The following is a 25,960-nucleotide window of genomic DNA, read 5'->3' as shown; positions in this document are numbered from 1 at the left end:
CTCACTTATTGCCATCTTACCACGACAACGCCAATGTTTTACTCCGACATTTTTCAAGGCTATTTATCTCTGTAGACCGTGCATTAATCCCTGGCCTCTGATTAGTCAGATCATTGCGCCGTTTATGTGGCCGACTGCCATAATTCCATAAGTATCACCAGAGTTCTGATCCCACGGATCAATTAGCTCCCCGGCTTACAATTCAACATACTGCATGCCCCAATAAGTGCAGATCTCACGAGTTAATCCATCGGAATTCGTGACAGTTTGAGCCAAAATCTTACTTGAAAATAAACGGTTATATATCCCCACTGGACCATTAAGCCACTCCATATCAAGTCACCATAGCCACACTCATGACCAGTCCCAGCGTCTCCACGCTAATAAACATCCCAAATAAAGATTATCTCTTGTTCGACATTGTTGAACCGATTACAGGCTTACCACCGTCTAATTCGTATAGAGTCAATTGTGGCTCAGGCATTGGTGAATGTGTCGTTTCATCATGAGAGGCACTTTGGCCCGGACCTGGAGTTACTGCGAGCTCCTGACGAGGCAGGACCGTGCCTATGGAATTCGCGGGTAGTTCTGCTTTAGCAGAATTGGGAGCGCCATTTTCGCTGCTAATAAGGTTACCAGAAACGGTAGCCTTTTCCCTTCGTTCCTGAGACCTTGCCTTGTGCTGACGGATCATCCGCCATGTCGAGGCTATAACGCATGCTACCACGAAAGCCGAACCTATGGCGATGCCTATTATAGCTCCCTTAGGTAGTCTAAGAGTATTGAAATCACTTTCCCCGAATCGTGAGTCGGTTGCAGACGTGGTACTGACGCCTGGCCCAGTGGTTGCCAATGTGCTGCCTGTAGTTCGAGTAGATGATATGTCACCACAGAAATCCGTGAACCAGGTGTGTAAACTCAAGAGATAATTGAGATTAGTCGTGCATATAGCATCGCAAACACCAAGTAAGCCCGTGGAAAGGGGTGCAAGGCCAGGATAATGGCAGAAGCATTCCTCGTAAACGGCCTCGCTCGCTTCGGTTGCTGTGGGGGGAACGCAGTTGTCATTCGCATCATAGAGAGGGCCGCAACTTCGTACGCAAGATGGTAGGGCCGAGAATGGGACGATTGTGATACTAGCAGGTACGAACGAGGTATCACGAGAATCTACTTTTTTTGGTCAGCGTATATGTTTTGATGATGTAGTCTTCTTGCGTCACATTTCCCTCGTTGCGTGAATCAAGATAATGTGAAGGAGACACGGCGGCTAACCCATTTTGAATGCTGAGCTTAAGGGCTTGTCCCGACCCTTTAAATCGAGAGCCTGCCTTTGCACGTGTTCGCACGGAAATGAGTCTTGAGCTTTCCTGTTTATCGCAATCCTGCCAATAGATGATGGTTCTTTGTCGCGGGGAACACAGCATGGAGTACCGCGCTTGCGTAAATGATGATACGAGAGCGGCCCAAATAACAGGCCCGGAGCGGAGTAAGGCAATGGCCGACGAGACTGAGCTGCAGGTAGGGTATGATTGAGACTGTGGTGCCAAGGCGGCCAACTTTCACACAGAGTGTGTGCCCGGTCCCAAAAAGGGCATGACTGTCACAAGTCCCGAAGATCTCTGCCAGCCTATAAAGATGTCTAACTGAATAACTATTAAGGGTAGGCGAAAAGGATTCGGAAAGTCTCGCTGTTGAGACCAAGCATGTGGAAAGGTATATTTTAATATTCGTCACATTCACCAGTTGCTGCTCTGAAGTAGTAGTACTAATTCTAAATCACCTGCTCGCTATATTAGATAATCAGCTGGCATGTGTCCTCAACTGTCACAGAGGCCAAAATTGAACGAAGGCAACTTTGATTGTTTAATCTATCTGATGGTACGTGTGTATAAAGAGCGTGATTGGTGCGTGTGTTTCGAGTTCGTTGCCATGAAGTGGACCTCTGCGTCACTCTTCCAAAGCAATCAATGTGATGGCAAAGATCAATCGCGCCAAATCCTTAAAAGTTTCTTGGGGTACCACCCATCAGACTTTGCTCCCTTAGATTGTCCAGCTCTTCCACAAAGCTGGCATACTTGGACCTGGTCAAACCCCAGCAATCGGCACCCAAAGGCAATCTGAGGGGACTTTTTTTTTCCCTCGTACGGCAACGTTTAAGATTGTCTGCACAACCAGGTCTGCTGAAGCACCTGAGCCGGCAGAGACGTTTTCTGCCACATACTCGGCGAGGGCGACACGAGGTGTGCCAGGGGCTTGGTATCCAGGATGGGGAGGAATCTTGTCCTTGGACGTGGACTCAAAATTGGTCTTTACCATTCCTGGCTCGATGAGGCAAAAGCTGACTATATTATATCTCATATGGTTAACCAGGGGTAGAGACAATTGCGAGTAGAGAGCTCCGTGATGGGTATGCTTAGTATTGTTCGCAAGCGCCTGTGTTAAAGAAGAGAAAGGGAAGACGACAAGAACATTGCCATGGGTGGCGTTTGAAAGACTTCAACATACTGTTCCAATCCGGGTGCATCTCTCTAGCCACCGACTCGGTGAATCCCTCGACTGCATACTTGCTCGCATGGTAGTATGCAGTACCGGGCAAAGCACGTAGACCAGCGGTCGAGGAGATATTGATGATCAAGCCGCCGCGTCCATCAGCAGACCCTTCACGCATACTTTTCACGGCCTGCATGGTGATTCTGGCTGTGCCATGGAACACAGTCTCCATGTGACGCTGAATCTGCTGGTCCGTTGCGTTTTCCGTGTCGCCAGACAGTGAGTATCCGGCATTGTTGATGACAACATCAACGCGCAACTTCTTCTCTGGACCGCCCCAGTGTGCGGCTGCTGTATCGAAGGTTTCTTGGACCGAAGACGTGGAAGACACGTCCAACTTGATTTTGAGAACGTTGGGATTGGAGTCGGGCAAATAGGATAAATCAGCTGTGTTACGCGCAGTGGCTATGAGGCGGGATGACGGGTTCTGTGCAACTAGCTCGGCTAAGTTTCGTCCGATGCCCTGTGAGCTACCAGTGACTAGGATGATCTTACTCAGTCGATGCGCATCGATTGATGGGTCTCAAGGAAGTTGGCCTACTGAACCAGATCGCATCAGAGGGGATCTTGTATGGTTTCGTGTTGACGGGATTCATTGTGATACAATCGTTGCTGAAGCAGAAAATCCAGGTCTATCAGTGAAGTATGAGTTGAGGAATTCACCGTTTTGCTAGACTCGCCGAGGCAGGTATTTGAATCTGTTTCCAGACGCAGAATCGGCGCCTTTTATCTGTCACTCACGCTTTTGAAAGAATGAACATAATAGTAGTTCGGGCTCGGTTAAGTGTAACTCTGCGTCAGGTGAGACGAGATTTATCTTTCGCGTTATGCAACATCCGCCTGTCGCACTGCATATCATCTTGCGCTGTTGTCGTTGGTAAGATAGCGTGTGTGTTTTATTGATGATATGCAGACTGTCATAAATCCGGATCTTAAATCCGAAGAACCCATCAGTTACCAGTGTGTTAATTAATGGCACCACAATCGGGCATGCAAATAATATATATATATATATATATATATATACAATGAGGATGTGAGGATGTAAGCGTGCATCGCTGATCCAAAGTTAGAAGACTGCGATTGTGTTATTTCTTCCGTAGCAAAGAAGCATTTCCAAATCACATTCGTTTCCAAGATTTGGATTTGTTCTGGTTACGACACCAGCCATGATACGGGCCTAGACGTCAACCTAGCTTGTCCTACAAAGCTGGATCTTCTGAAAAGCAATCATATATACAGCTGATTGACGTGGCCAAAGACGGTGGTGGGATTTCGACTGAACACCGCTGCGAGAATAGGATCCTAGCTTTATTCTCCCACAAAGCCGTAGAATCCCATCATGCCAGATACATAAACACCAGGAGTGGAGGAACTAAAACATTTTGGACTCAACTTCTCCACCGTCACTCGGGCAGCGAATTCTTACTACCAGCGGAATGATTTTGACGTCAAAAGTCCTAGGACATCATAGATGATTTCTTCTTTGGAGAGCTTAGACCCAAGCAATGTACAGATATCAAATTTGGCTTTCTTCAACTTGCCAGTCTGCGATATTGACGTTGTGCCGCAGCAAGGCCCCTGGCAGACCTGGGATTATCCCGTAAGTTAGAACTCTGATAATTCTTAATTCGTCGCTAACATTTGCGTAGATCTTGAAAGATGACCTTAAATTTCTTAAAGATGACCCTGAATTGAGAATTTTTGTTTGTCGTCTTTATACGAAAGTGGTGTGCGGCTATTGTTGTTGATCAAGGTGGTGCTTTCCTATTGGAGTTAAACTAGGTTAGTCTGATATGGGTGTTAATTGTGTGTTGTATTGATCTTTGTTCTGCGCCTCCAGTCTGGATAAGGTGTACGTCTATTTTGGGTGGCACCGGCTAGTCCCCGGCAGCCTCCGTACATCTGTCTAAACACCGTGGCGTTGATCAGTGTGCTCAAGCACACCCTGGTGTATGAAATCTGTGATCCCCCATCTAACAATAATTAACCAGTGAAGCATTTTCCATTTCCGAACCAATAAAGAATTGGCAACTTGAGTGATCGGCGTTTGTGGATCAGGGTAGCGATCGTTTACCAAGGGAAAAGAATCATCTGCTTAAATGACAAGGACGAGCTAATAAAAGATCATAGGTCGTCTCAGGTCCCATATTGAAAGGACGAGAAATGCTGAGCCCTATATAGTCGGGCGGCATGCGGCTACCATTGTGCATTGCATTTAAACTTTAATCGGGTGTATCCCCCGAATAATAATAGTGCTTAGCACAAGTGTACGCTACCACGGAGCTGAACGCCCCAAACGACAAATGTAACAGCGATCCCGGATTCGCTTCTCTCATAAGCAAGATAAGCTTTGGCAAAGCGCGCATGCCCATGTTTAGCTGCCCTTTGTTTATTTGTTAACTTTGCCGCCCCTATTCACTGTGCAAATTGGATGAACGGCGGCGCAAAGCGCTGGATGGTCTACGTGCCAAATGCGTGTGGGCTATGCTTGGCTTTCTGGGGGTCATACGCTATTTGGCGCATAAACTGGAATCTGACTGCGCAGGGGACTGCGCAGGGGGGTAGATCTGGATTAAAATAGGCCTACAAGTTCCATTGCTCTACCATATACATACATACATACTATGGAAGTACCCGTCACGCTACGCGATCCACTGCGCTGCCTGATGGGATTCGGATGGTGCGAGACTCCCCGGCTCTTACAGGATTAGACGAGACTGCAACCACTCTCTCGCCCTGCTATAGGGCGAGTTGTGAGGATTACATATCATATGATCACCGAGAAAAAGGTCTCGGGGCTGTTGAGCTGATTCCATCCCTCTTTACACTTTCACCTGGCACTCTCATGCCATTTCTGGAGTTCTTGTCCTATCCATAATACGGAGCATGGAAAGCATTCAAAATTGGAATGATGACTGTCCCGTATAGCAATCTTGAGGTTGCCGTCCCTGTAAGTAGAATGCCGACACGTCCATGTTATTCGTTCCATTCCGTTGCGTTGCGTGGCCAGATGTTGACTAGAGCCTAGAGGGAACCGGAAGTTGTGAATGACCGACCGGACAAAATCTTGGTTCATCAGTATGACGTTCCTGACCACTTCTATGCATCATCAACAGAGCCGCCGAAAGTACAAACTCCACAAAGGTCGAATACCAGAAAGACATGGCTCATCATTGTAGCCGTTGTTGTTTTGGTGGGCGCCTTGGCCGGGGGTCTTGCTGGTGGCCTGCTCAGTCGCAATCGCAGCGGTGCAAGCAATACAGATGATGCGACGGCATCTACACCGACGAATGCTACAACATCATCAAGCACTGGCCCACTGGCACTTTCTCAACTAGCGAGTCTCAACTGGACCGATAGTTCTCAGATCCTGCGGCGAGCCGTCTTTTACCAACACGACAACGCGCTTTTTCTCAGCCAGTATCATCAGTCCAATGACTCATGGACTGCGTTCAACATCAGCGACGTGTTCGAACGCGAAAGCATATCTATCAATGCGAAGCAAGGGACTCCGCTTGCCACTGCTGCTACTTCGATAGACGACATCAACGCGGGGCTAACCGACTTCACTGCTACTTTATTCTACCTCGACACGGACAATTATATACAGGAGTTGGTCTGCACCGATGAAGACTTGATCTCCAGCTGGAGCCTTGGAGATCTCCAAAACCATAAAATTATAGCCGCCGAGAACTCCAACCTGGCCGCATTGGCGTACTTTTGTCCCAACGATGGCCAAGATTACCTATGTAATAATCAATTCACCATCTTATATCAAGCAGTGGACCAGAGCATCATGTTTGTTGGCGCAACAGGCTGGGAGCCATCAAAGATGGCATCTGGCTGGCCAGGCGGTGGCGTAGCCATGTATCCATTCGCCTCAGATGACGGGACCAATCTCACAGACGTCAGTGAAATTCGGTTCTACTATCAAACCAATACAATTATCGAATTATCAATACAGAACTATTTGGGACGCTACACAGGTTTGTATCGCATCTGATGCTTGGAGTTTTTCATCTAACAAAGTGTGTCCAGCCCCGGGCGAGAGCAATCCTATACTCTCGAACCAAGAGGTGCGCAACGACCTAGTGCCGAAAATCGTGGCGTCTCCGCGAAACTACCATAGCGAGGCTATAATCATGAGCATGGATGGGGCCGGAAACATCACCGGCACATACTACAGCCCCAATACGTGGAACCACGACAATAAAATTCGCTTCCAAAACCAAGATGGCGCTACCACGGTCGGTTACCTGAGCGTGGACTTGACCTCAATCGCCATGGATCACAATGGTACGTTTTACGGCATTTCTGCAAATGGTAGTGCCATTATGGCGTACTCGTGGAGTGCCGAATCGATCTTTGGATTCGTCTGGAAGGAAAGCATCACGGTGAGCTGAAAGTCGGTATGAGAATCAGTCGCGTCGTGGTTGAAGGACACCAACTCCGTGAACTGTCAACACAAAAGAAAGTGACGTCTGGGCGTAAAGACTGGGATGAGATAGGTGGCTGTTGGCAGTGGCTTAGTCAGCCTGGATGCTGGACTTGACGATAATATCGTCAAGTCAAACACCCGTACTGTATCAATTTATCTAGGTACCTAGTATTTACCTACCCCGATTAGCCTTTGCTGGCCCGCGCTAAGCATATCGCGTACCTTGCATACCGCTAGCCAGGCACCAGTGCTGTTAGGCAGGCGACCCCACTGTAGCTGTAGAATGGATGGAGCTGGCCGGCGTTGGACAATGGAAATTTCCCGCCTCACCTTATATCACTGTTGGCACAAACACCACATCATTCTTGGAGTCAAGAGAAGATAGCCTCTGGCGCCAATAGTAGCACCTCAAAATTTCGCCTTCCTATCAATCTGCCTCGGAACAAGGAGGTAGGACCTCTCATGTTCCTGAGTGCTAGCCATTGGCCTTTCCAGCGGGTACTTTGGGCCATTCAGGTAACCCCACTGCCTCGAGACTTCTGAAGCCGATCCGGGATACTCAGCATTGAGCCAAACCACGCTACCATGGAACACATCATCCAAACCTTCATGCGGGTTCAGCGCCAGGTCGATGATGCAGACTCACTGATCGCGCGGTATCCCGAATTGGAGCGCTTGGCGCTTTCGAATCCTGCCGCAATCAGCGACCGGGATCGACGCCGCTTGCTGGACATACCGGATCAAGATGTGGAAAATACCAATTTGGCTGCCGTCACGCAACTGAGCAAGGCGCAGCTTCTCGAGCGTGCGGCCAAATCACCCAATGCGCTCACCGACGCCGAAATTGATCTCCTGATGGGACGGTACTGGCGCAACGTTTCGAGTAAAGAGGCTTTGGCCGGGGATAGAGCTCGCGAAGCCATGGATCTAGGCACCCACGCGTACTCTCGTGGCCAGTGGGAAGACCTCACGAAACGGCTGACCATGGCCCGGGAGCCGCTCTATGAGCAAAATGAGCTCGAGGCTTTTCAAAATGCGCCTAAAGAATGGACGTGGCGCATGACGGCCGATACCAGGGCGCGAGAAGCAAAGGAGATTGAATCTGCCATGCGTAACGCTGCTCCTTGGATCCAACGTTTGTGGACAGAAGACCTAAAAGACCGCCCCGAGGCACGCTGGGGTTACGCGATTTTTCGTGATCCGGCGATCAAGGCGGAGAAAGGCGAAGAGCTTTACGAAAACTACTTGTGTCGCGAGGACGGCGTCTTGGTATGGGCAAGGTGGGCATTGCGTTGCGGGAGTGTCATTGAGTCCCGCTTCCAGAGGCAGCGACTTGAATGGCCGGTGGATCTTCCCTCGATGGGCCAGACTGCCACGGAGGGGACTCCAGATATCAATACGACCAAAATATTCACTGTGAAGCTTCCTCCCCAAAGACCATGCTCTCCGGCACTGTTGGACACCTTTCAGAGACTACGCGAGGCCTTCCATTCGGCTCGAGCTGCACCTAGGAAATCATCAAGGCAGCATGGTCCAGGTATAAATGATAACTTGCTCAGTAACGTCTTCTTGGTCGTCGATCAAGATGCAGCAAACTCTATAATATCCAGATGGACACCCAGCGTTGACGACATGTGGGTCTGGGCGGTTGACCCAGACTTTGCGCCCGATAGTGCATCGTCTTCTGGAGAAGCAGAGGGCAAAACAGAGGGTTACCAAGGGTATCTGCGTGTGCGTATCCAGCAGCTGGTCAAAAACTTTTACGAGGCGCGACGTTGGCATGCAGACAAAATTTCAATGCAAACTTTGTGGGAGGCTGCTCAGGTTAGCAGGAATCAGCTTTTCGTCTCCATCAATGAAGAAGAAGCAAAGCAATGGAAATTGTCAAGAGATACCGGCAGTGCGTTGACTACCAATCACAATATGGTGTGAGGCGCTCATAGAGCTCTCATGTCTCTCCACTAACAGTAAGATTGCTGCCAGTCGTTGCGCGCGGCGGAAACCTCGGAATTGCCAATGCAAGCCTACTCATTGTTCTCGCCGAGAAGCTTGTCAACAAGTCTCAGGGTATCTGATTGTGCATTAACATAAAAGAGATAATTATAATGGCGATATCGAAGCAGTTTTATGCCAGATACGTATTTGTACCGTTACGAATTGTTTTCTTTCGTGTGTTTGCTTCAGTCTGGTGCTTGTTCCTGGGTCACAGCCAAACGCCACTGAGGTACTTGTCGATTCCATGCTGTCGCAGACTCAGTTTTGCCATTTGCACAGCACCACCTTTGCGGAATACCATATAACTTACCAAACAAATCAAGATGTATCCCATTGTATGCGCCTTGTATTGCGATTATTATTCAATTTGCTTTCACCATAATATAATAGATGTGATACACGGAAGCTGCAAGGGCGTTGAAGCCAAGTCTTGGCGGTGGTCACATGTCAAATTAAACACAGCCTTCGTAGGATTCGCCTTGACCGGTGTGACATCTTCCAAGGCTTGGATATTGAATATTCCTTAATATCAAGTATTCAGTTGCGCGGGGTTTACCCGCCATAAATTAAAACTTTTTGCACACACTCGATCTTTTTTGGCTTCCATATACGCGCAATCACATATCGATGATGATTCTTGGTAGTTGATTTCTAGATTCGGAAATATAATGAAAACCCATTACTTTAATAACCTAGCCCGCCATGCAACGATAGAACTTTGCCCAAGGCAGGAAATGTAACACTTTGACCAAGCTCGCTGCAAATCATTGTGATGAGATCCAGTGATTGCTCAAATATTGGCTTGGCTATGTCGAAAAACGAGATATCAGCCAGGGTCAAGTATTGGATTCAGGTAAGCATTGGCTTGGTCCACTTGGCAGAGTTGCACACGAAAATAGAATTGGAAGTTTCCATCTTTTCCGGTACTACAAATTGCAGAGAATATAGATATAACCATCTACAAACTTTTCAAAAGCAGTGGAATACAATATCACAATCATCAAACAGCCCTTTGAAACCTATATTCCACCCTCAACTATCATTTGAAACTCGATTAATGGTAATCAAAATGTCTTTCACCAGTTTTCTTATTACTTTGATGCTAGCTGGGCACCCAGTTTCTGCTGGCGGATTCCAAGGAAGTCCTCAGCCCCTCATTCGTCAAAGCGCGCAAGGGATCCTTTTTGGACCCATCACCCTCCCAACAGCGCCTCTAGTCTCCAACATAACCATCAACCTCATCAACTTCAACGACGAAGTCTTTGACATTTCCAGCATTTCCGTGTTCGGTGATATCAACGATGGAGGATGTGGGGAGGTTGAGGATACCGCACCAGAGTCTTATGCGGGTCAAAGCGTGGTACTTGGGCCCACCAGTGCTGCCTGGGATGCAGCCCTCATAAGCAACGCCCAGGTGAGCCTCATCAACTTCAATGATGAGGTTTTTGATATCTCCAGCATTTCAGTCTTTGGGGACATCAATGACGGTGTTTGCCAACCTGCGACCGGAACACGCTAGCGGCCCCGACTGGCTGGTAGGGATTGTGGCAAGAGTTAGTAGGGCTTGGTCTCAATAGAAACCACTTGGCTGATTGTTGGGAAGTACGATTCTACTCTAACTACTGTGGACGGGCTTTGGAATGGATAGCCGACCGGGTTACATGGCCAGCCATCGATTGCCTCGCCGGATAAACGATGGGGAAGTCTCTCGAGGGTAGGTCGTTGCAGCGAGATCCAGTGTAATCAATCCGGCTCGAAATCATCAGGGAGGTTCGGCGTATAGATCTTACCTGAAGGTGTAGCGAAGAAGGGGCAGTGCGTGGAGTTTTAATGGTGCCATAACACTCCTTCTGCAAAATATAGGTTAAGTTCATCTAGTTCTTTAGCGTTTGCCGTTCCCGATTTGTCTGTTGTTTTTCCTGCTGCTCCTCTTATTTGTTGGCGGCTGTGAGGTTTTCTGTGGTTGGGAACTAAGCGCCTAGTCATTATCGTCGTCATTAGTATAAACGCGCTTACGGTGTTGGAGAAGCGTGAGGACTAGCTGGTCAGCCACCTCGGCCTTAGGGCTAATCTCTGGGAGAGGCGTTTCAACGGTCAGGGACATGATGAACGATTTCTTACAAAGTCCCTTCCTACGCCTTTTCAATTCGTTCAGATATTAATCGCGCCATCACGGTTGGTGCCTCTGAGGCTCAGCATCAAGCACTTGCAGACTAAATATTATCGACGTAGTATCACAATAGGAGCGTACGGTAGATTCGTCAGCTTATCATAAAACTGCTAAAGCTTCCAAAGGCCGACTCTGGTATAAGCCATCAGAGATTGGCGCCGTTAACGGCTCAGATCCTCGACTATCTTTAGGTTCTTTGAAAGCGAGGACCTTTAGGGCTTCTAGGGTCTTCATCCTCAGGATAACGATCGCCCTTGGCCGTTGAAACCGAGCTGCTCGCCGAGCATGACCATATAAATCCTATTTCTCGACTCTCGCTCCTTGCCCCTGACCCTCATAATGCGCCTTATTCGAATCGGCTCTGACGGTGACCTGCCATATGCAGATCTCTTGATCCCTAGCGAGCCCCACCACCCTTGGACTTCACCTTCGACCCTATCGACAGCGACGAGGCAAGGAAATGCATTTACAAGCACAGATTCCGGAGACGCCATGGAGCTTTAAAGATGCCAAAGGACAGTGTTCAGATATTCATCTCGTATCTTCGAATAGTACGATGCTGAAATTATAATCTTATTCTACAGCTAATGCCAGCTATTAGTTATGATATTTCCTATATATTATTTCGAGGCATCAGCCGCGCATATTATTTTTCCTAAGCGGCAATATGTTTGTTTATCGTATGCAAGGGTGTATATTCGTAATAAAAGTAGTGATCCGAGGTGATAATGTGGGTTATTTCACCGGCTCTCTACTGGGCAAACCGTAACCGGTGCCTTCCACCCACTCTGGATGCCAAACACCGCTGAGTGCTGTTCAGAGCACATGTCCTATGTAGGACTTATATGTCTGATATGTGCTCATGCGGAAGCATATTTATGCCGAGGCCAGTTGTGTATTAGTGCCCGCACAAATAGTCTGAACAAGGTACGGGTAGTAAAATTGAGGCTCGACGTGCCGTTATGCGGATCAATCTAAACACCAATCATGCCATGACAGATTCTAGAAGACACATAGAACTCTACATTTCCCCGCGCCGAGCATTACGCATTCCTATATCATGGACGCGTCTAGTCCTGCTGAGCAATACGCTGATTCAGCATGGCACGCTGAAGTCCTTTAGGTCACCAAGGGCCCGGCCGCGTGGTCAATGGTGGCTCATCAGGAGACAAACAGTAATAGGTCGCGGTTAGCGCAGCTGCCAGCGGCTCGTTCCCCAACGAGCATTTCCCAAATAGGAAATTTAGGCGTTGTGGCCCCTGGGAATTCTGCAGCAACTTGCATTTTAGCCTGTGGATCGGAATAATTTACAAGCAGCTCCCTTGCAAGTCTGCATGTACTTTGTAATTTTTTTTGTGTCCGCAATTCCGCAAAACACTTGGACAATTATACCAAGTATTGATTGGACCAGTGGCTGTCCGCCTTCATGTCGAGTGATGAGAATTATATACTTGAGTAGATCCTATAAACATGATTTGATGCCAATGCCACCATTCCTAGAATCCAAATAAATTCACTTTCCTTTATGACATCGCTCGTTATGGCTCTATCTCTCGCTAAGACGGCCCTCTTCGGAATCCTGACTGCTGGCCTGGCGGTGGATGCTTGCCCAACCGCCGCCAAGCGCACCGGCACCTGCACTTCAATCAACCAGCGAAAGGCATGGCACAATCTCACCAACGACGAGAAGACGTCGTTTATCAATGCCGAGCTCTGCATCATGAACTCGCCCACCCGGTCCGGATGGATCCCAGGCGCAAAGAACCTTTGGGATGAGCTTCACTATACTCACATTTATCAAGGCAATTATATGCACTATGTTGGACACTTTCTTCCCTGGCACAGATGGTTTGTCCGTACCCACGAGATTCTCCTGCAGGAGTGCGGCTATGAGGGTGGTCACCCATACTGGGACGAGCCCTATGATTTGGCCAATGCCCCTTTGAACGAGTCGTCGATTTTCGATCCCGTTTACGGCTTCGGCGGCAATGGTGCTGGAGGTTAGTTTCGCGCCTGGGGTTAGTGTTCTACTGGAGTTGTAAACTAACAAGCTTGAATTCAGGCGGCGGTGGTTGTATCGAAGACGGCCCGTTTGCGAATGTAACCCTCCACATCAACAAGACCAGCACCGAGGCCAACTACTGCATCAGCCGCAACCTGAACCAAGACGACCTCGACCAGGCCAACACGACCAACATTGCCGAGTGCATGGCCTACAGCAACTACACCACGGCCTGGGAGTGCTGGAACGGCTACCCGCACGGCGCTGGCCACGGTGCTGTCGGCGGTCTCATGTCGGACCCCATCGAGAGCAACGGCGATCCCACCTTCTTTCTCCACCACGCTTGGTGAGTTTGTTTCCAATATTGTCGATCGCGCCACTTGGTAATTAATACTTTTTTTGCAATAGGCTAGACAAGATGTGGGCAGAATGGCAAACGGCATGGGGCAACAACTACAGTGACAGTAAGTTTTGATTCGCCATGACGCTTTCCAATGCACATTGTACACAAAGAGATTCTAAGTTGAAAACTTTAGTCGGCGGTCCCAATGTCCCTCCGGAGTACATTATCGAGAGCAGTGGCCTCGGATTCCCCAGTGCCTCTATCCTGGATTACAACGGCGATGGTCCCGATAACCACACCAGTCTCAACCACGTGCTTTGGATGGATAACATTGTCGACAACGTCACTATCGCCGATGTAATGGAACTGGGAGGCTCAACAATTTGTGCCGAATATATTTGATTGGCGCGTTGTGCTAAATGCATGAAAGTAATCTGGCCCATTTGTCAGCCTGGGTCTGTAACCAGATGCTTTTAAATGAGACTCTACGAGATATAGCCAATAGGACATATCCCTTGAAATGCGATTGTTTATTAATAGTATATTCTTGCTATATTAAATCATCACATTTAAAAGAAGTGACTCGCGATAATTCTTCTAATAGATTAGAAAGATATGCTCATAGTCATTCCACGGTCATGTATTATGACTTTCGTTGCCTTGGTCATATAAGTTGATTGCAAACTTGGTCATGTATGTAGTTTGTCTGAACATCTGAACTATTATTGGAGGCTCTCTAAATCGAATGCTACCAGACATACGAGCAAAACTTGGTGCATTGAAAGTCCAAGATGCATAACGTGCCTGCAGGAACTGCACACGCACGGCCTGGCACACATGATGGTTCCATCGCATTGTAAGTTTATCTTGGATATGCCAATATAGTCACACGAGAGGACCTGCATACAGGTGATGACGACGAACCAAGACTATCGAATGCGTGTGGCTTGTTTTATTATTCACTATTTCCGGTGAAACAGATCCTTAAACCAGGTAACCTTGGTGCCATAATTGTCCGGCCGCGTGTCACGGGAGTACCCCCAGATAATTAAGGTAACAAGCCTCGAAGAAAAGACAAAGGCGGAGACCCGAGCAGGCGTTTACAGCAAGGGTAAGGTAATGTTGCGCTCCCCACCCGCCTACAAACAGCCGCTATGACTGATAGGTTGCAATGGGCCCTGCGGCTAGCGGCAGCAGCGGGTGCCAAGGGCCCGCGCATAATAAGCCAAGGAGAACATAGTTCGAGGCTCAACCGTTGCGCTAGGAGAAAAAAAGATATCTAAAGATTGCCAATGAGTGTGGATCTGTTCGTCGCCTTACGCTCAGGAACAGCCGCAATTACGCGTTCTTCAGGCTGACAGAAAAATATCTAGTGATGACTGATCCGTCCTTGACGAGGATGACCTCTGCATCCTGACCCTCGGTCGACATCACGAGTGGGTTCGGCTTTTGATTCCATTGCTTTAATGCAGTATATTGGCAGCAAATATTGAACTGGAGAATGCGTAACCCGGCAAAATGCTGTGGTTTTCAGGCAGTGCAGTCCTCTCTGGGTCCTGTCCTACGCCACGCGACGGTGACCATGGGCAGCTAATGATTGTAAGCAGGGCCTTTTCCCATCTCGACTCAAGTGTGGCCTTGCCGACGTTCCAGGTGATGCAGTCAAATCCCCATCGTGCTGCAAAGCGGCTTATCATATCGCGAAATGAGGGCATCATCCATGGGATAGGACGCGTGGAACTGTGTGCAACAATACGAGCAGAGCGTCGCTAGCGAGCTGAAGTAGCCGGTCTCGGATTACTGCGGCAGTAGAACCAAGCCCTCTGATCTACATGTCCTAAACGGAGCAAGGTTCGTCATGCCCAGTTTGCGAGATCAGTTGCTATATCCACGAGCCTATAGGTGAATATAAAGAAGCATCTTTTCCCGAGTGTATCTCTTTTAGAAACACCAACAAGTCTTTCATTTTTTCCAAGCTTCTACAAACATTCGCTTAAAAATTAATATGGCCTCACTCGCTAGAACCATTCCTGCCCTGTTGGCTCTTGCAGCCACCGCTATTGCCACTCCCGTTTCTACTCCAGTCAAACGGGATAGCTGCTCGACCTACAGAACGGTCAAAGATTGGTAGGAATCAATAACTGAGGAGAGGTGATACACAACACTGACATTTCTCAGGAACGACCTTACTTCGGATGAACAGTCTGACTACCTTGCCGCAGAGGTGTGCCTGACTGAGTATGCTGCTACGATGGATCTCGGAGGCTCGAAGACCTACTGGGACGAGCTGATGTATAACCACATTACCCAAGTGGACTATATTCACTTTGTTGTCAGTATACTCGTAGCCACACTCTCTTGCCAGGAATATCGCTAATACATTGTAGGGTCAATTCCTCCCATGGCACCGCTATTTTGTTTCCGTTCACGCCAATGCTCTTCGTGACTACTGTGGGTACGAAGGTCCGCTCGCGTAAGCATCCATCTCACATATTCCTTGGTATATATTACACATGAAAAGCTCACGATTTTTGACATAGGTACTGGAACGAACAGGAGGATGCTTCAACCCTCACCGATATCGAAGACTCTACCATTTTTCAGTCTGACGCTTTTGGCGGCAACGGTGTCGGCGACGATGAGTGCATTGCCAACGGGCCCTTCGCCAATGTCACCTTGACCTTTACCCCCGGTGAATCTCCCTTTGGCGGCAACGCCACAGCCGACGACACGTGCATCTTCCGCGACCTCTCGCTGAGCACGCTGCAGTCGAGCGACTTTGACGAGTGCCTGGAGGAAGACAACTTTGAGGACATGTGGGACTGCGTCGAAAACGGCCCGCACGCCAACGGCCACGGCGCCGTCGGCGGGCTCATGGGCAACGTGGCCAACAGCCCCGGAGACCCCGTCTTTTGGCTTCACCACGCCTTTATCGACCTGCAGTGGTGGAAGTGGCAGTCTCAAGACCTCGACACGCGCCTTACCGAGATTGGCGGCACAAACGGCCGCTCTTCGGGTGACGAACCTGCCGATATCGCCGCCTATGATGGCGATAATGGCAACACTACGACCCTCACCCACAACTTGTGGATGATGGACTTGTACCCCAATGTTACTGTGGCCGATGTTATGAGTATCAACTACACTGACGTTTGTCTTGATTATGTGTACTAAGTCGCACGCCATTATGATCATCATATGTGCAATAGCGCAGAGTCATTGATTGACGCATACACTCAGATGAATACAATGAGACAGACCATTGTCTGAGATAATTGATATTGGGGGATTATGGCTGCACTTAATACGGAAGAAGCTGTATTTTGTTTAGTATCATAAAGCGAGAAGAAGAAATCTTTATTAGTAATGCCATGCAAGACTGTTTAGAAAATCCACAGGCCTAATTACAGTACCGTATTGGTCGCATTAATGCCTCTACGATATCAAACTAGGGAGTCTTCCTCTTGAGACACTAGACTGTTGATTTTCTAGCTACATTTCAATGACACGATATTCCAGTTTACTCAATTTCACTGGTGGCTGGGAAGTTCAGAAAGTCTAGCCTAAATCATGACCAGTCAGTATGCGGTATCAAGTGTGATTAATTAACTCACTCCTCAATGTCAAAGTAATCATGCTGTCTCATCAAACTTTGCAAAACCGCTGATACATCATCTGGCTGGTCAGCATGGTCATTGGAAGTATTGCTTGGGCCCGGCATGACGCCTTGGATGTGGCCTGAACCTTGTGCCAAGCTTTGTGTATCACCCGCGTGCGTCTCGAGGGTCAGTGCCTGTGACTGGATCTGTGCTTTTGCATTCTCGAAGATCTTGTATATGATCTCAGCGCCAAAATACGTCTTCTTTAGCTCCTTCATAACCACCATACAGATCTCGAGCTGATGGTGATGCAGTTGTCGCACAAGAGGGTCCTTGGACAAGTGGTTCAACATGTGTATTTGCATTGGCGGTATCAAGGCCATGCAAATGATGCCTTGGCAGACGTCGACTGCATCAGAGGCGATGAGCTGCGCAAGAATGCCGTTGATCCTGGCAGCGGCCGTTTGTGCTCTTTGTTCTATGAAGGAATCGAATGGCGTTGCGATTTCCCTGGACCTTTTTGCATTGGCCTGGAGGATATGGGGTCGATAGAGCACTAGTAGCGTGGAGCTTTTGAGCTCATTGTTAGCACAATTTTGCACTCGGGCTGGTGATGAGATCAACTTACTTGCAATACAACTCGACGTGATGCACGTGAATTTGTGCGAGTCGATCGGTATTGTTCATCAGTGCAATACAATTCTGGCGACATGCGAGAATTTCTTCCTCTTTTTGTTCCAACGCACGTGAGTCTCCAGGGTTTCCGTCTCTTTGCATGGTGATGGTAATCTGGATCAGAACAACTGTGAGTTTAAGTAGATCGACCCAAAGTTGTGACAGGAGATCCATGTGGTCTGGCAAATACTTTGCCCGAAGAGTCTCTTCAACGCCATCATACATGTGCTCGCAGTCCTTGACTGATGGCATCTCAGTGTTGCAATCAGCAATGGCTATCCGCATTGGTTTCCCCTGGCCGACAGCGTACCACGCGTCACGGTATACACATGCCCACCACAGCTGGCGCCACAAAATCTCAGTGTCGGTATTGTGCTGGTTTGTGCCAAGACTGGACTTGCGATGCAGACCGGCTGACTGACAAAGGCTTATGGCAACACCGATCCAGTGCAGGGGCCCAGTCCGATCTTGCGTGTCAGAATACCAGAATCCCATGAGCAACACGGCCTGAATGAGCGTGGTTTTACTCTTTTCATATTGCATGTCGTAGAGGGCCTAGAGGTTGAGAGGAAAAGTGAGCATATTGCCCATGTCTACGTTCGGTCTTCGGTGCATTACTTTGGCTTTTTGGTACATGGCCCGTTTCATGTCCTTTCGGCTTGCAAAACCGGCATCACGAAGGGTCTCTTCTTTCACAAACTAGGAATCAAATTAGCTTCAATAAAATACGAATAGCTATTTACGTAGTTTCAGAAATGTGACTTACAAGCGAAGCTGCAAGAAAAACGGACCAGAGAAGATGGATTCCGATACGGTCATAAGCCCCATCTTCATATGCAGCCAGGAACGTTTTGGCGTTGAGGATAGGAAAGAATGGGTGGACGTGATGGAAGTATATGCGGATTAAGACATCTGAAACTGATTTGTGGGGTAACGAAAATACACCTTTTTGGTGCAAGTAAGTCAGCTCATCGTTCCCGAGTGAGTCTCTCCTGAGTTTACGGAGAAACAAATGCCCACTCTTGTCCAGCCAGTTGGAATGCGAGACGTCTGTTACTAGAGTGATCCCTCCTGGGTCTCCTTGATTAAGTGTTAGAATAACTTCAGTGAGAACTGTCAAATGAAGGTATTGACTGAAGGAAGTATGTATCATGGTGAGTCAACGTGCCGTAAATTGGCGTGCCTGGCTGCGAGCCAGAGACATCTTCTGTTTGTACATTTCCATAATGAGAAAGGTGTGTAGTTAATGTCGGGGAGACAGGACTGTCAATTTGTCCACAAACTCGAGCTTCCCCACCAGCACCGGTGAGCTGGACAGCCTGTATGCTGCCGGTGATGGCGTTGTCACGGCGAGGGCTCGACCCATGTACACTCCTCCCGGCGCTCGAGACAACTGGTGACTGCGGCGTTGCCAGTGCGGTTGGTGGGCATTGCGTACTCGGTATTCTACGCGAGAAACATGCCCAGTTAGATGTCGTTAATTTCAGTGTATTATTCTTATTACCCACCTTCGTCTACGATTTGTCCTCGGTTCGCACTCTACCTCATCCATCATACAGTTTGTGCATGGTGGGCCAGACTTGGTCAGACTGCATCTTACTTTCCGAGCATGACATGCTTGGCAGGCCGCGGCGGTTCTTCTCCTCGGCGGTTTGTTGGTCTGTAATGACATTGCTGCGAGATTTATTGATGTAGACCAAATTCCAGGGAAGGGCCTCAAGAATTGATGGTGTTGTGTGTATAAGCATCCCAAGTGGAGCAGAGGGACAAACCTCCTCGGCATTAGGTGGGGCCGAGGCAAAATTACAATACATTGATTTTACCCCTGCACATGCTACAGCATTAGCCCAAACGCCGAGGACTTATTCCAGTAGTAGCGACCTGTTCACCTCAATGGTAATTTGAACCATCACTCGGAGTTTATAGATACCATACGCATATTGCTGGTATTCGTAAAGAGATGAGCTTGACACCTTGGAAGTTGCATCTGCAACAAAACTGTGTTATTCTAATCATGTGCGACTTCGATAAACCATAGAGATGGGCTATCCCTTGTTCCAACAGATTTAGATTTCCTTGACTTTTCCCTTGATAGCAGCCGCCGCACCAGCCTATATAGCATGTTGATTCACTCGGTCTGGGTACAACTTCAGCATTTCCTTTACAATGCCTTCAGCAGTAGCGGATCCCGCCGAAACGTCCTCGAAATCCTTAATGTAAGCCTTTGTTGCCCCCAAGTAGTAAGGCGCATCCACCGACCCAGGACGCTTGTGACCAGCAATCACAATCTTGGGATTTAGTGATTCAATCTTCTCAATGGCCCGTAGCCACTCTTGTCTTTTGCTGGATGTGTTGGCTTCCCCAAAATATTGGTGCACATCGCCGTAGACAATGTCCCCCGCCACAACCAACTCGAGGTCGGGCACGTATACAAAGGTGGAATCGTGAGTATCGGCATGGCCAACCTCAAAGATCTTGAGGACCTGCCCGTCGACGTGGAATTGATCAGATAGCCACGGTGTGGCCAGCTCGACGGGCGTATCGATTTGGTTGCCGGGAAAGAATTTGAGCCAGGCATCGTTCCACCATTGGGGTTCCAATTGTTGTTTCATGTGCGCGACAGTTCCTTCAGTAGCAATTGCTTGAGCGCTGGGCCATTGCCTTCGCACCGTGCTAATGCCAAAGAAGTGATCACCATGCCCGTGGGTTATGTAAATGTATTTGAGAGACTTGTTCGGGATTCGCTCCTTCATCCATCTCACCAGGTCTTCAGTCTGGCTTGTGGAAATGGGGGTATCAATTAGAACGGCTTCTGTGGGGCCGTGAATCAAGGTACAAGAGATTGGCGAAAAGAAGCTGGGCTCGCCATTTCGTTGTACTGCGATGGGCAGTCGGGAGGATACGTACACCTCAGCTCTTAACATCATGGCATCTACCATCCCCGGAACTGTCCTGGGTTTACTGTAAACCTCGGAGGGATGGGAAGAATTGCCAGGGCATTTCTTTTTCGATCAAAATTTTAATAAATTACTGGAAGCTCGCGGTCTTAAATGATACCATCCACTAGTTTGCCCAATTGGTAGCATGAAGTTGGCTGATCACCTCGGCTGTGATGCCCGTTGTTGTCTACTCGCTCCCCGCAGTTCAAGTACCAGCACCCTTGAGCTTTGAACCTCCTCGGCGATCAAAACTATATTTTAAGTGATGCAAATTACGAAAGACAGGAGCTTAATGATTTAAATTAGAAAGGGATACGATAGTGTGGCTCAGGCTTTGGAAGTCGAAAAGAAACCCAAGAGAATATATTTGGGGAGAAAACTCTAGATACAATTAACACTAGGTTTTATTATGGAAACACGGAATAAACACGCATAGAGGGAATTTTTAACCTAATGAATTAATCCAAAGAAATTCTAGCCTCCATATGCACCGTGTGTAAAAGAGCCTTTTTTTTTTTTTTTTTTTTTTTGGAATGCCTGCAGATCACCTGGCGGGACAAGAAGATGCAATATTTGCGTCCCTTTGAACATTGTCAGAGTCGTATCATTCAGGAGAATACTAAATACCCATTCTTGCTAGACGTTTTTGCCCCTCGTCAGTGAAGAGTAATTTGCCATTGAAGTAGCCAACCGCCCAAATCATGGGATACCGCCAGTGAAACCAAAGTGGATGATCTGCCGCCCCAAACCAGCCAAAGTGCTTGTCGAGATTGTAGCAGAGATAGTTGCAGCTGCTCAGGACCAGAAGCGATAGGATGCTGGTAAAATGGACTGCCTTGGTTCCGTAATAGTGATCAACGATGAAGACATTGATGATGCCACCCATGGCCCCGCCCATTCCTAAAGGGCAAAAGACTAGCGTCCAGAGTATTTTGTAGATGAGGTCGCGGGCCCCCGTCATGATGAAGACACCGACTGCCAAGAATATGACTTCGGCAAACAGGGAATTCAAGTAGAATAATATGAATGGTCTCAGATAGACTAAGCGCCGCTTTTCTGCAGTCGCCTTATCAGGCTCTCCAGTGATGATGACTTGATACTGCGGCGCCATTTTCTTTTGCGTTAATTGTAAAGACAAGGTGAAGTGGAATGGATGGAAGTGCCCAGCTAGATGGTCAACCGTGCTTGGCTATTATTTATGGCATCGGAGGCAGTGACACTCACTGTCTTGGGCCTTCGCCATTGGTCAGAAATTGCACATCTCAACGGCATCATACACTATTACCTCGGCGACTCGGCGAATAGTTGTTGTCTATACATAATTCATGCACTAATGGTATCGCGGATTGAAAAACCAGCCAATATTGCTCTGCAAACCCTTACCACCATATATCACACCGCGGCCCGAGGGCATCTATGGGCTCATCTGTTCGGTCTCAATACATGACCATGTTCTCCTTAGTTCTGGTGGTGTACAAATTGCGCTGCACCAGCTCAATGCAACCTAACTGCACTGCACTGCACTGCACTAGCCTAATTGCACTACACCACCTGTACAACGCACCATAATTGTTGAACGGCAAAGACTCGGTAGTAATAACCAGCCGGTTAGTACATCATTTCAATAATAATTGCGCTGTCCGATCAGCGGCTTAGCACTATGAATCCCCGACCACAGCTCGTAACTGTACTACTAAGTGACCCATGGACAACTGGAGTGCCGCGCACCCATCGGCATATTGACACCCAGTCTCTCCTACAGAAGTGCACGAAATAAGGTGTTACTGCAGACATGTTTCAAATAGGAAGCCATCCGTTTTTTTTTTTTTTATTATATACTGGCACGACTCCAATGGATGCCATCAACATCGAAATTTAGAGGTTTTGCCCTGTTCCGCGTCATCACCGACAGTCTGCCACTTCAATCACTGGCCACCACCCTGCCGCACTTTGCCCTCCACAAACTCAGCCAGGAGTGTCAATGTCTTTTGTGGACTACCGATATCAAGAAACGGCATGAAAACGCGGAAACAGCCAAGTCCCATTCACGGAACTCCAAGGCGGCTTCCTCTCATCTACTTCGTCGACTGGCGCCACCCTCACACGCAGGCTGTTTCCTCTTGGCCTTGAGGTCGGCGACCGACTGCTTCTGGAAAGACTCCATACTAGCCATGAAGCCTTACTCGGGAGCTTCGCGGGCTGGACCGCTGGTCTGCAGCTCTCCTCGCCGAAACATGGAAGATGATAAGCTGACACAACGGCATTCGGATCCGAGCGGGGGCCAGTGCGTGCCTGGTCAGGTAGTTAGGTAGTTAAGCATTCCGTGCAAACTCGTGCCAAAGATACTCTGCGTAACTGTAGGATCAAGGAGCGAGCTTGTGCCTTTTCCTGGCTATGTACTAGGCTTTGCAGTATATACCCCCCACTTACCTGAATGGATTCGTTCCTCACCAACCAGATTTTGGAACCTCACCATGTTGCTACCTGGTTACCTGGTTCTTTAGCATTATACATAGTACCATGATCGGTTAGTAGGCCTCGGTTAACGTGCACACAGCTAGCACGATTTGGTTGAAGCGTGAGCCGGGAAGAATAACATCAGATCGATCTGCGTCAGATCGTTCCTCACCAAGCTCCCCTAGGTAACCCCGCGTCTTCTGCAGCGCCAGGCCCCAATGGTGAGTCCACCATCATGATCCACCATCAAAACTGGCAAAAAGTCAAAAATATGGATTTCTTTATTCTTTACTCATCACCAACCTTAAATTGAACAGACTCCGTGTAGAACTATAGACATGGATGTGCGCATTTACGAGTAAGGAAAAAATATTGGACAAAACCAGTACATCGACCGTAGTGGGAGCTTATAGTGGGCTGACTTTCAAGCGGCTCACAAAACATGTCCATTACAGAAGGCTTATAGCGCTTGCACAAGCATTATAAGTCTTGCGGAGCCCCGCGATTGCCCCGCTATGGCAGTTCATTAGACCGATACTGAGCACTGCTCACTCACTACCAGCAACAGAACAGTGCTTCACATGTATCATCAGTTTCCGGGACTAGGTCAGAATGCAGACTTTGCTTTCAATCGGCAGACCCTTTCATGTCTTTTATGATCTTAGATGCACCGGCAAAGTTCAGCTCCTCCATGGTTTCCTCCCACAATCTCTCTGTGAACTCCTTGCCTTCTGTTGTATACCAAACCGCCGGGTATCTGCACTTGTCAGCAATCAAATAATCCCCACTTCCTTGGGCTGTGTCGTGGAACTTACGGTCGGATTGTCCATTCACTAACGAAACCGCCGTGGCTATCTGGTCCTTGGCCCAAAGCAGCCTCAAGGTATACAGAGGCACCACTTTCCACGGATTTGCCCAAGAAGAATTGGTAGATTCCCATGACCGTCCTCACCATGATCGATCCGTTGCGAGCAAGGTCTGTGTTTTTCACAAGTCCAGGGTTAGACACGTTGATTAAAACGTCGTTCGCGTCGACGCATCTGGCCAGCCGGCTCACAAAGCACATGAGCAGGATCTTTGATCCGCTGTACCAGGGGAAAAAGCGAAAGTTCTCGGCGCTGTCGTATTGCGCCAGCACCGGACCGGTCAGCCTCGGTACGAACTCAGGTTGGTACATGAGGTCGGTCCCCACGAGATTGAGCACGGGCGGCCGAACGGCGTCGGGGACCTTTTTGGACTTGAGGATAGGCAATAACAGTATCGCCAGCAAGGCCGTCGACAGGTAATTGACCTGGAGGATGTTCTCGTGGCCTGTCGACGGGACGGTCGTGTACGAGGTTGTGATGACCGCCGCATTCAAAATGGCAATGTCAAGGCGTGGCAGCGTCTCGCACTTACCTACAAACTCGCGGATCGAGTCGTAGGATTCGTGGTCAACGATCCAGACGGATATATCTGCCTTGTCAAATGTCTGGCGCAGTCCATTCGCGGCCGCCTCTCCCTTTGCCTGGGAGCGCACGCCCAGCACTAGGCGCGAGAGCCCGAGCTTGAGCAGCTGTCTGCATGCCTCGAGACCCAGCCCGCCATTGCTACCGGTGACGATAGCGGTTTGTCCCTCGAGGTTGGTATCAGCTGGTAGGGGTTTAGGCCTTGTGAATTGACGTTGCAACATACGAATCCATGTGGCCTCATAGGCAGCTTCGGATTCGAGCTTGGCCGACATGGCTCATATTCTATCTACCTCGATAGACAGCAAAGGTTCAAGTTGAGGATTGGGTGGGCTTTTGGTGTAGAAGACCAGGAGGAGAAGTCAGCATGGGTGGAGGACTCAGCTTTGGGGGGTTTTCCCTTTTAACTGCGAGAGGTGGCGGTAAGACATGGAATAGAGTACGTACTACCGTATCTCAGATCATACCAAAATGCGGAGGAGCAGACCCTTGCTGTGCTGCTTACCTCTGCTTTTTGTACTTCGCGATACCGCCTAAAGATTACGAATCAATTTCTTGCTATCTTGAACATGGAAATTGCAATAAAACATGCAGGTGCGCAATCTAGGAACTGTAGAGATGAATCCAGCTGTGCGGCAAAATTTTACATTACAAGAATCTAGTTGAAGAAATGTTTAATTCAAAAAGATACAATTCCACAATTTCAATCGTTTCTTTTCCGCGATCCAAGGGGTATATGATGGGTACTCTCGTACATAACCAGGGTAAGTACTAGATAAGCAGGGTAAGTAGTACCGACCCACCCGATCCCCTCAGATGCTCGCTAAGTTATCCCTAGGATTGATCATTGTCTTGTATGGTCGGCCAAATCTCACAGCCCAGGTCATCATCAATTCTATTTGAGTATATTTCTGATTATATTATTGACAAATATTGTCAAAATGTAGCAATAAGTGGAGTGATGAGAATACATATTTGACCATACAACCGATCTTGGATATGAACAACTCAGCCACTACAACATCTGTTACATTACATCTATCATACCTTTTCAATAATTCTCATGAGTAATGTAAACATCTGACATGAATTTGCACCCTCTTCTTCCATCTTGTTGAAAATCTGCGCAAAATGCTGAATGGTCTATATTTCAAATGATCAAAACAAAAAGGTTCCTTTTCAGCCTTCTTGTTTGGGCCCTCACCGTCAGCATACTTGTCACTGAGGTTTCCCATCTCAAACTCCAGAGGTTTGCCGTGGACGATAATAGGCCTGATATCCAACATTATGAAAAGCATGCGCACAGACTTGGTGCTCCATGTACTTCATGGTGCCATGCAC

At 48.3% G+C, this 25,960-nt stretch overlaps 10 protein-coding genes across 10 annotated transcripts; 5 read left to right on the top strand and 5 right to left on the bottom strand.

The window, feature by feature from the left end:
* Positions 1–1,999: 1,999 nt before the first annotated feature.
* Positions 2,000–3,146, bottom strand: PFICI_12419 (uncharacterized protein; the record flags this gene model as incomplete). The annotated part of the gene is made up of 4 exons (XM_007841000.1): positions 2,000–2,074; positions 2,146–2,342; positions 2,506–3,030; positions 3,092–3,146. The coding sequence occupies 4 exons, from the start codon at positions 3,144–3,146 to the stop codon at positions 2,000–2,002; spliced, it is 852 nt and encodes a 283-aa protein (XP_007839191.1).
* A 2,318-nt stretch (positions 3,147–5,464) lies between these two features.
* On the top strand, positions 5,465–6,956 carry PFICI_12418 (uncharacterized protein; the record flags this gene model as incomplete). Its single annotated transcript, XM_007840999.1, has 3 exons — positions 5,465–5,503; positions 5,633–6,539; positions 6,592–6,956. The coding sequence occupies 3 exons, from the start codon at positions 5,465–5,467 to the stop codon at positions 6,954–6,956; spliced, it is 1,311 nt and encodes a 436-aa protein (XP_007839190.1).
* Positions 6,957–7,576: 620 nt separating this feature from the next.
* Positions 7,577–9,066, top strand: PFICI_12417 (uncharacterized protein; the record flags this gene model as incomplete). Its single annotated transcript, XM_007840998.1, has 2 exons — positions 7,577–8,891; positions 8,960–9,066. The coding sequence occupies 2 exons, from the start codon at positions 7,577–7,579 to the stop codon at positions 9,064–9,066; spliced, it is 1,422 nt and encodes a 473-aa protein (XP_007839189.1).
* A 989-nt stretch (positions 9,067–10,055) lies between these two features.
* On the top strand, positions 10,056–10,505 carry PFICI_12416 (uncharacterized protein; the record flags this gene model as incomplete). The annotated part of the gene is made up of 1 exon (XM_007840997.1): positions 10,056–10,505. The coding sequence occupies one exon, from the start codon at positions 10,056–10,058 to the stop codon at positions 10,503–10,505; it is 450 nt and encodes a 149-aa protein (XP_007839188.1).
* Positions 10,506–12,696: 2,191 nt separating this feature from the next.
* Positions 12,697–13,903, top strand: PFICI_12415 (uncharacterized protein; the record flags this gene model as incomplete). The annotated part of the gene is made up of 4 exons (XM_007840996.1): positions 12,697–13,156; positions 13,219–13,504; positions 13,567–13,622; positions 13,695–13,903. The coding sequence occupies 4 exons, from the start codon at positions 12,697–12,699 to the stop codon at positions 13,901–13,903; spliced, it is 1,011 nt and encodes a 336-aa protein (XP_007839187.1).
* A 1,603-nt stretch (positions 13,904–15,506) lies between these two features.
* PFICI_12414 (uncharacterized protein) lies at positions 15,507–16,675 on the top strand (the record flags this gene model as incomplete). Its single annotated transcript, XM_007840995.1, has 4 exons — positions 15,507–15,628; positions 15,680–15,833; positions 15,889–15,974; positions 16,042–16,675. The coding sequence occupies 4 exons, from the start codon at positions 15,507–15,509 to the stop codon at positions 16,673–16,675; spliced, it is 996 nt and encodes a 331-aa protein (XP_007839186.1).
* A 346-nt stretch (positions 16,676–17,021) lies between these two features.
* Positions 17,022–18,928, bottom strand: PFICI_12413 (uncharacterized protein; the record flags this gene model as incomplete). The annotated part of the gene is made up of 5 exons (XM_007840994.1): positions 17,022–17,064; positions 17,116–17,670; positions 17,729–18,330; positions 18,394–18,474; positions 18,542–18,928. 5 exons carry the CDS (start codon positions 18,926–18,928, stop codon positions 17,022–17,024), a joined length of 1,668 nt encoding a protein of 555 aa, XP_007839185.1.
* A 913-nt stretch (positions 18,929–19,841) lies between these two features.
* On the bottom strand, positions 19,842–20,699 carry PFICI_12412 (uncharacterized protein; the record flags this gene model as incomplete). Its single annotated transcript, XM_007840993.1, has 2 exons — positions 19,842–19,886; positions 19,941–20,699. The coding sequence occupies 2 exons, from the start codon at positions 20,697–20,699 to the stop codon at positions 19,842–19,844; spliced, it is 804 nt and encodes a 267-aa protein (XP_007839184.1).
* A 634-nt stretch (positions 20,700–21,333) lies between these two features.
* PFICI_12411 (uncharacterized protein) lies at positions 21,334–21,825 on the bottom strand (the record flags this gene model as incomplete). The annotated part of the gene is made up of 1 exon (XM_007840992.1): positions 21,334–21,825. The coding sequence occupies one exon, from the start codon at positions 21,823–21,825 to the stop codon at positions 21,334–21,336; it is 492 nt and encodes a 163-aa protein (XP_007839183.1).
* Positions 21,826–23,798: 1,973 nt separating this feature from the next.
* On the bottom strand, positions 23,799–24,894 carry PFICI_12410 (uncharacterized protein; the record flags this gene model as incomplete). Its single annotated transcript, XM_007840991.1, has 2 exons — positions 23,799–23,928; positions 23,987–24,894. The coding sequence occupies 2 exons, from the start codon at positions 24,892–24,894 to the stop codon at positions 23,799–23,801; spliced, it is 1,038 nt and encodes a 345-aa protein (XP_007839182.1).
* Positions 24,895–25,960: the final 1,066 nt, after the last annotated feature.

This window comes from Pestalotiopsis fici (genome assembly GCF_000516985.1).
Source record: "Pestalotiopsis fici W106-1 unplaced genomic scaffold PFICI_Scf_10, whole genome shotgun sequence".
NCBI lineage: Eukaryota > Fungi > Ascomycota > Sordariomycetes > Amphisphaeriales > Sporocadaceae > Pestalotiopsis > Pestalotiopsis fici.
Note: the sequence above shows the minus strand (reverse complement) of the source record. Positions and strands in the feature narration are given on the sequence as shown.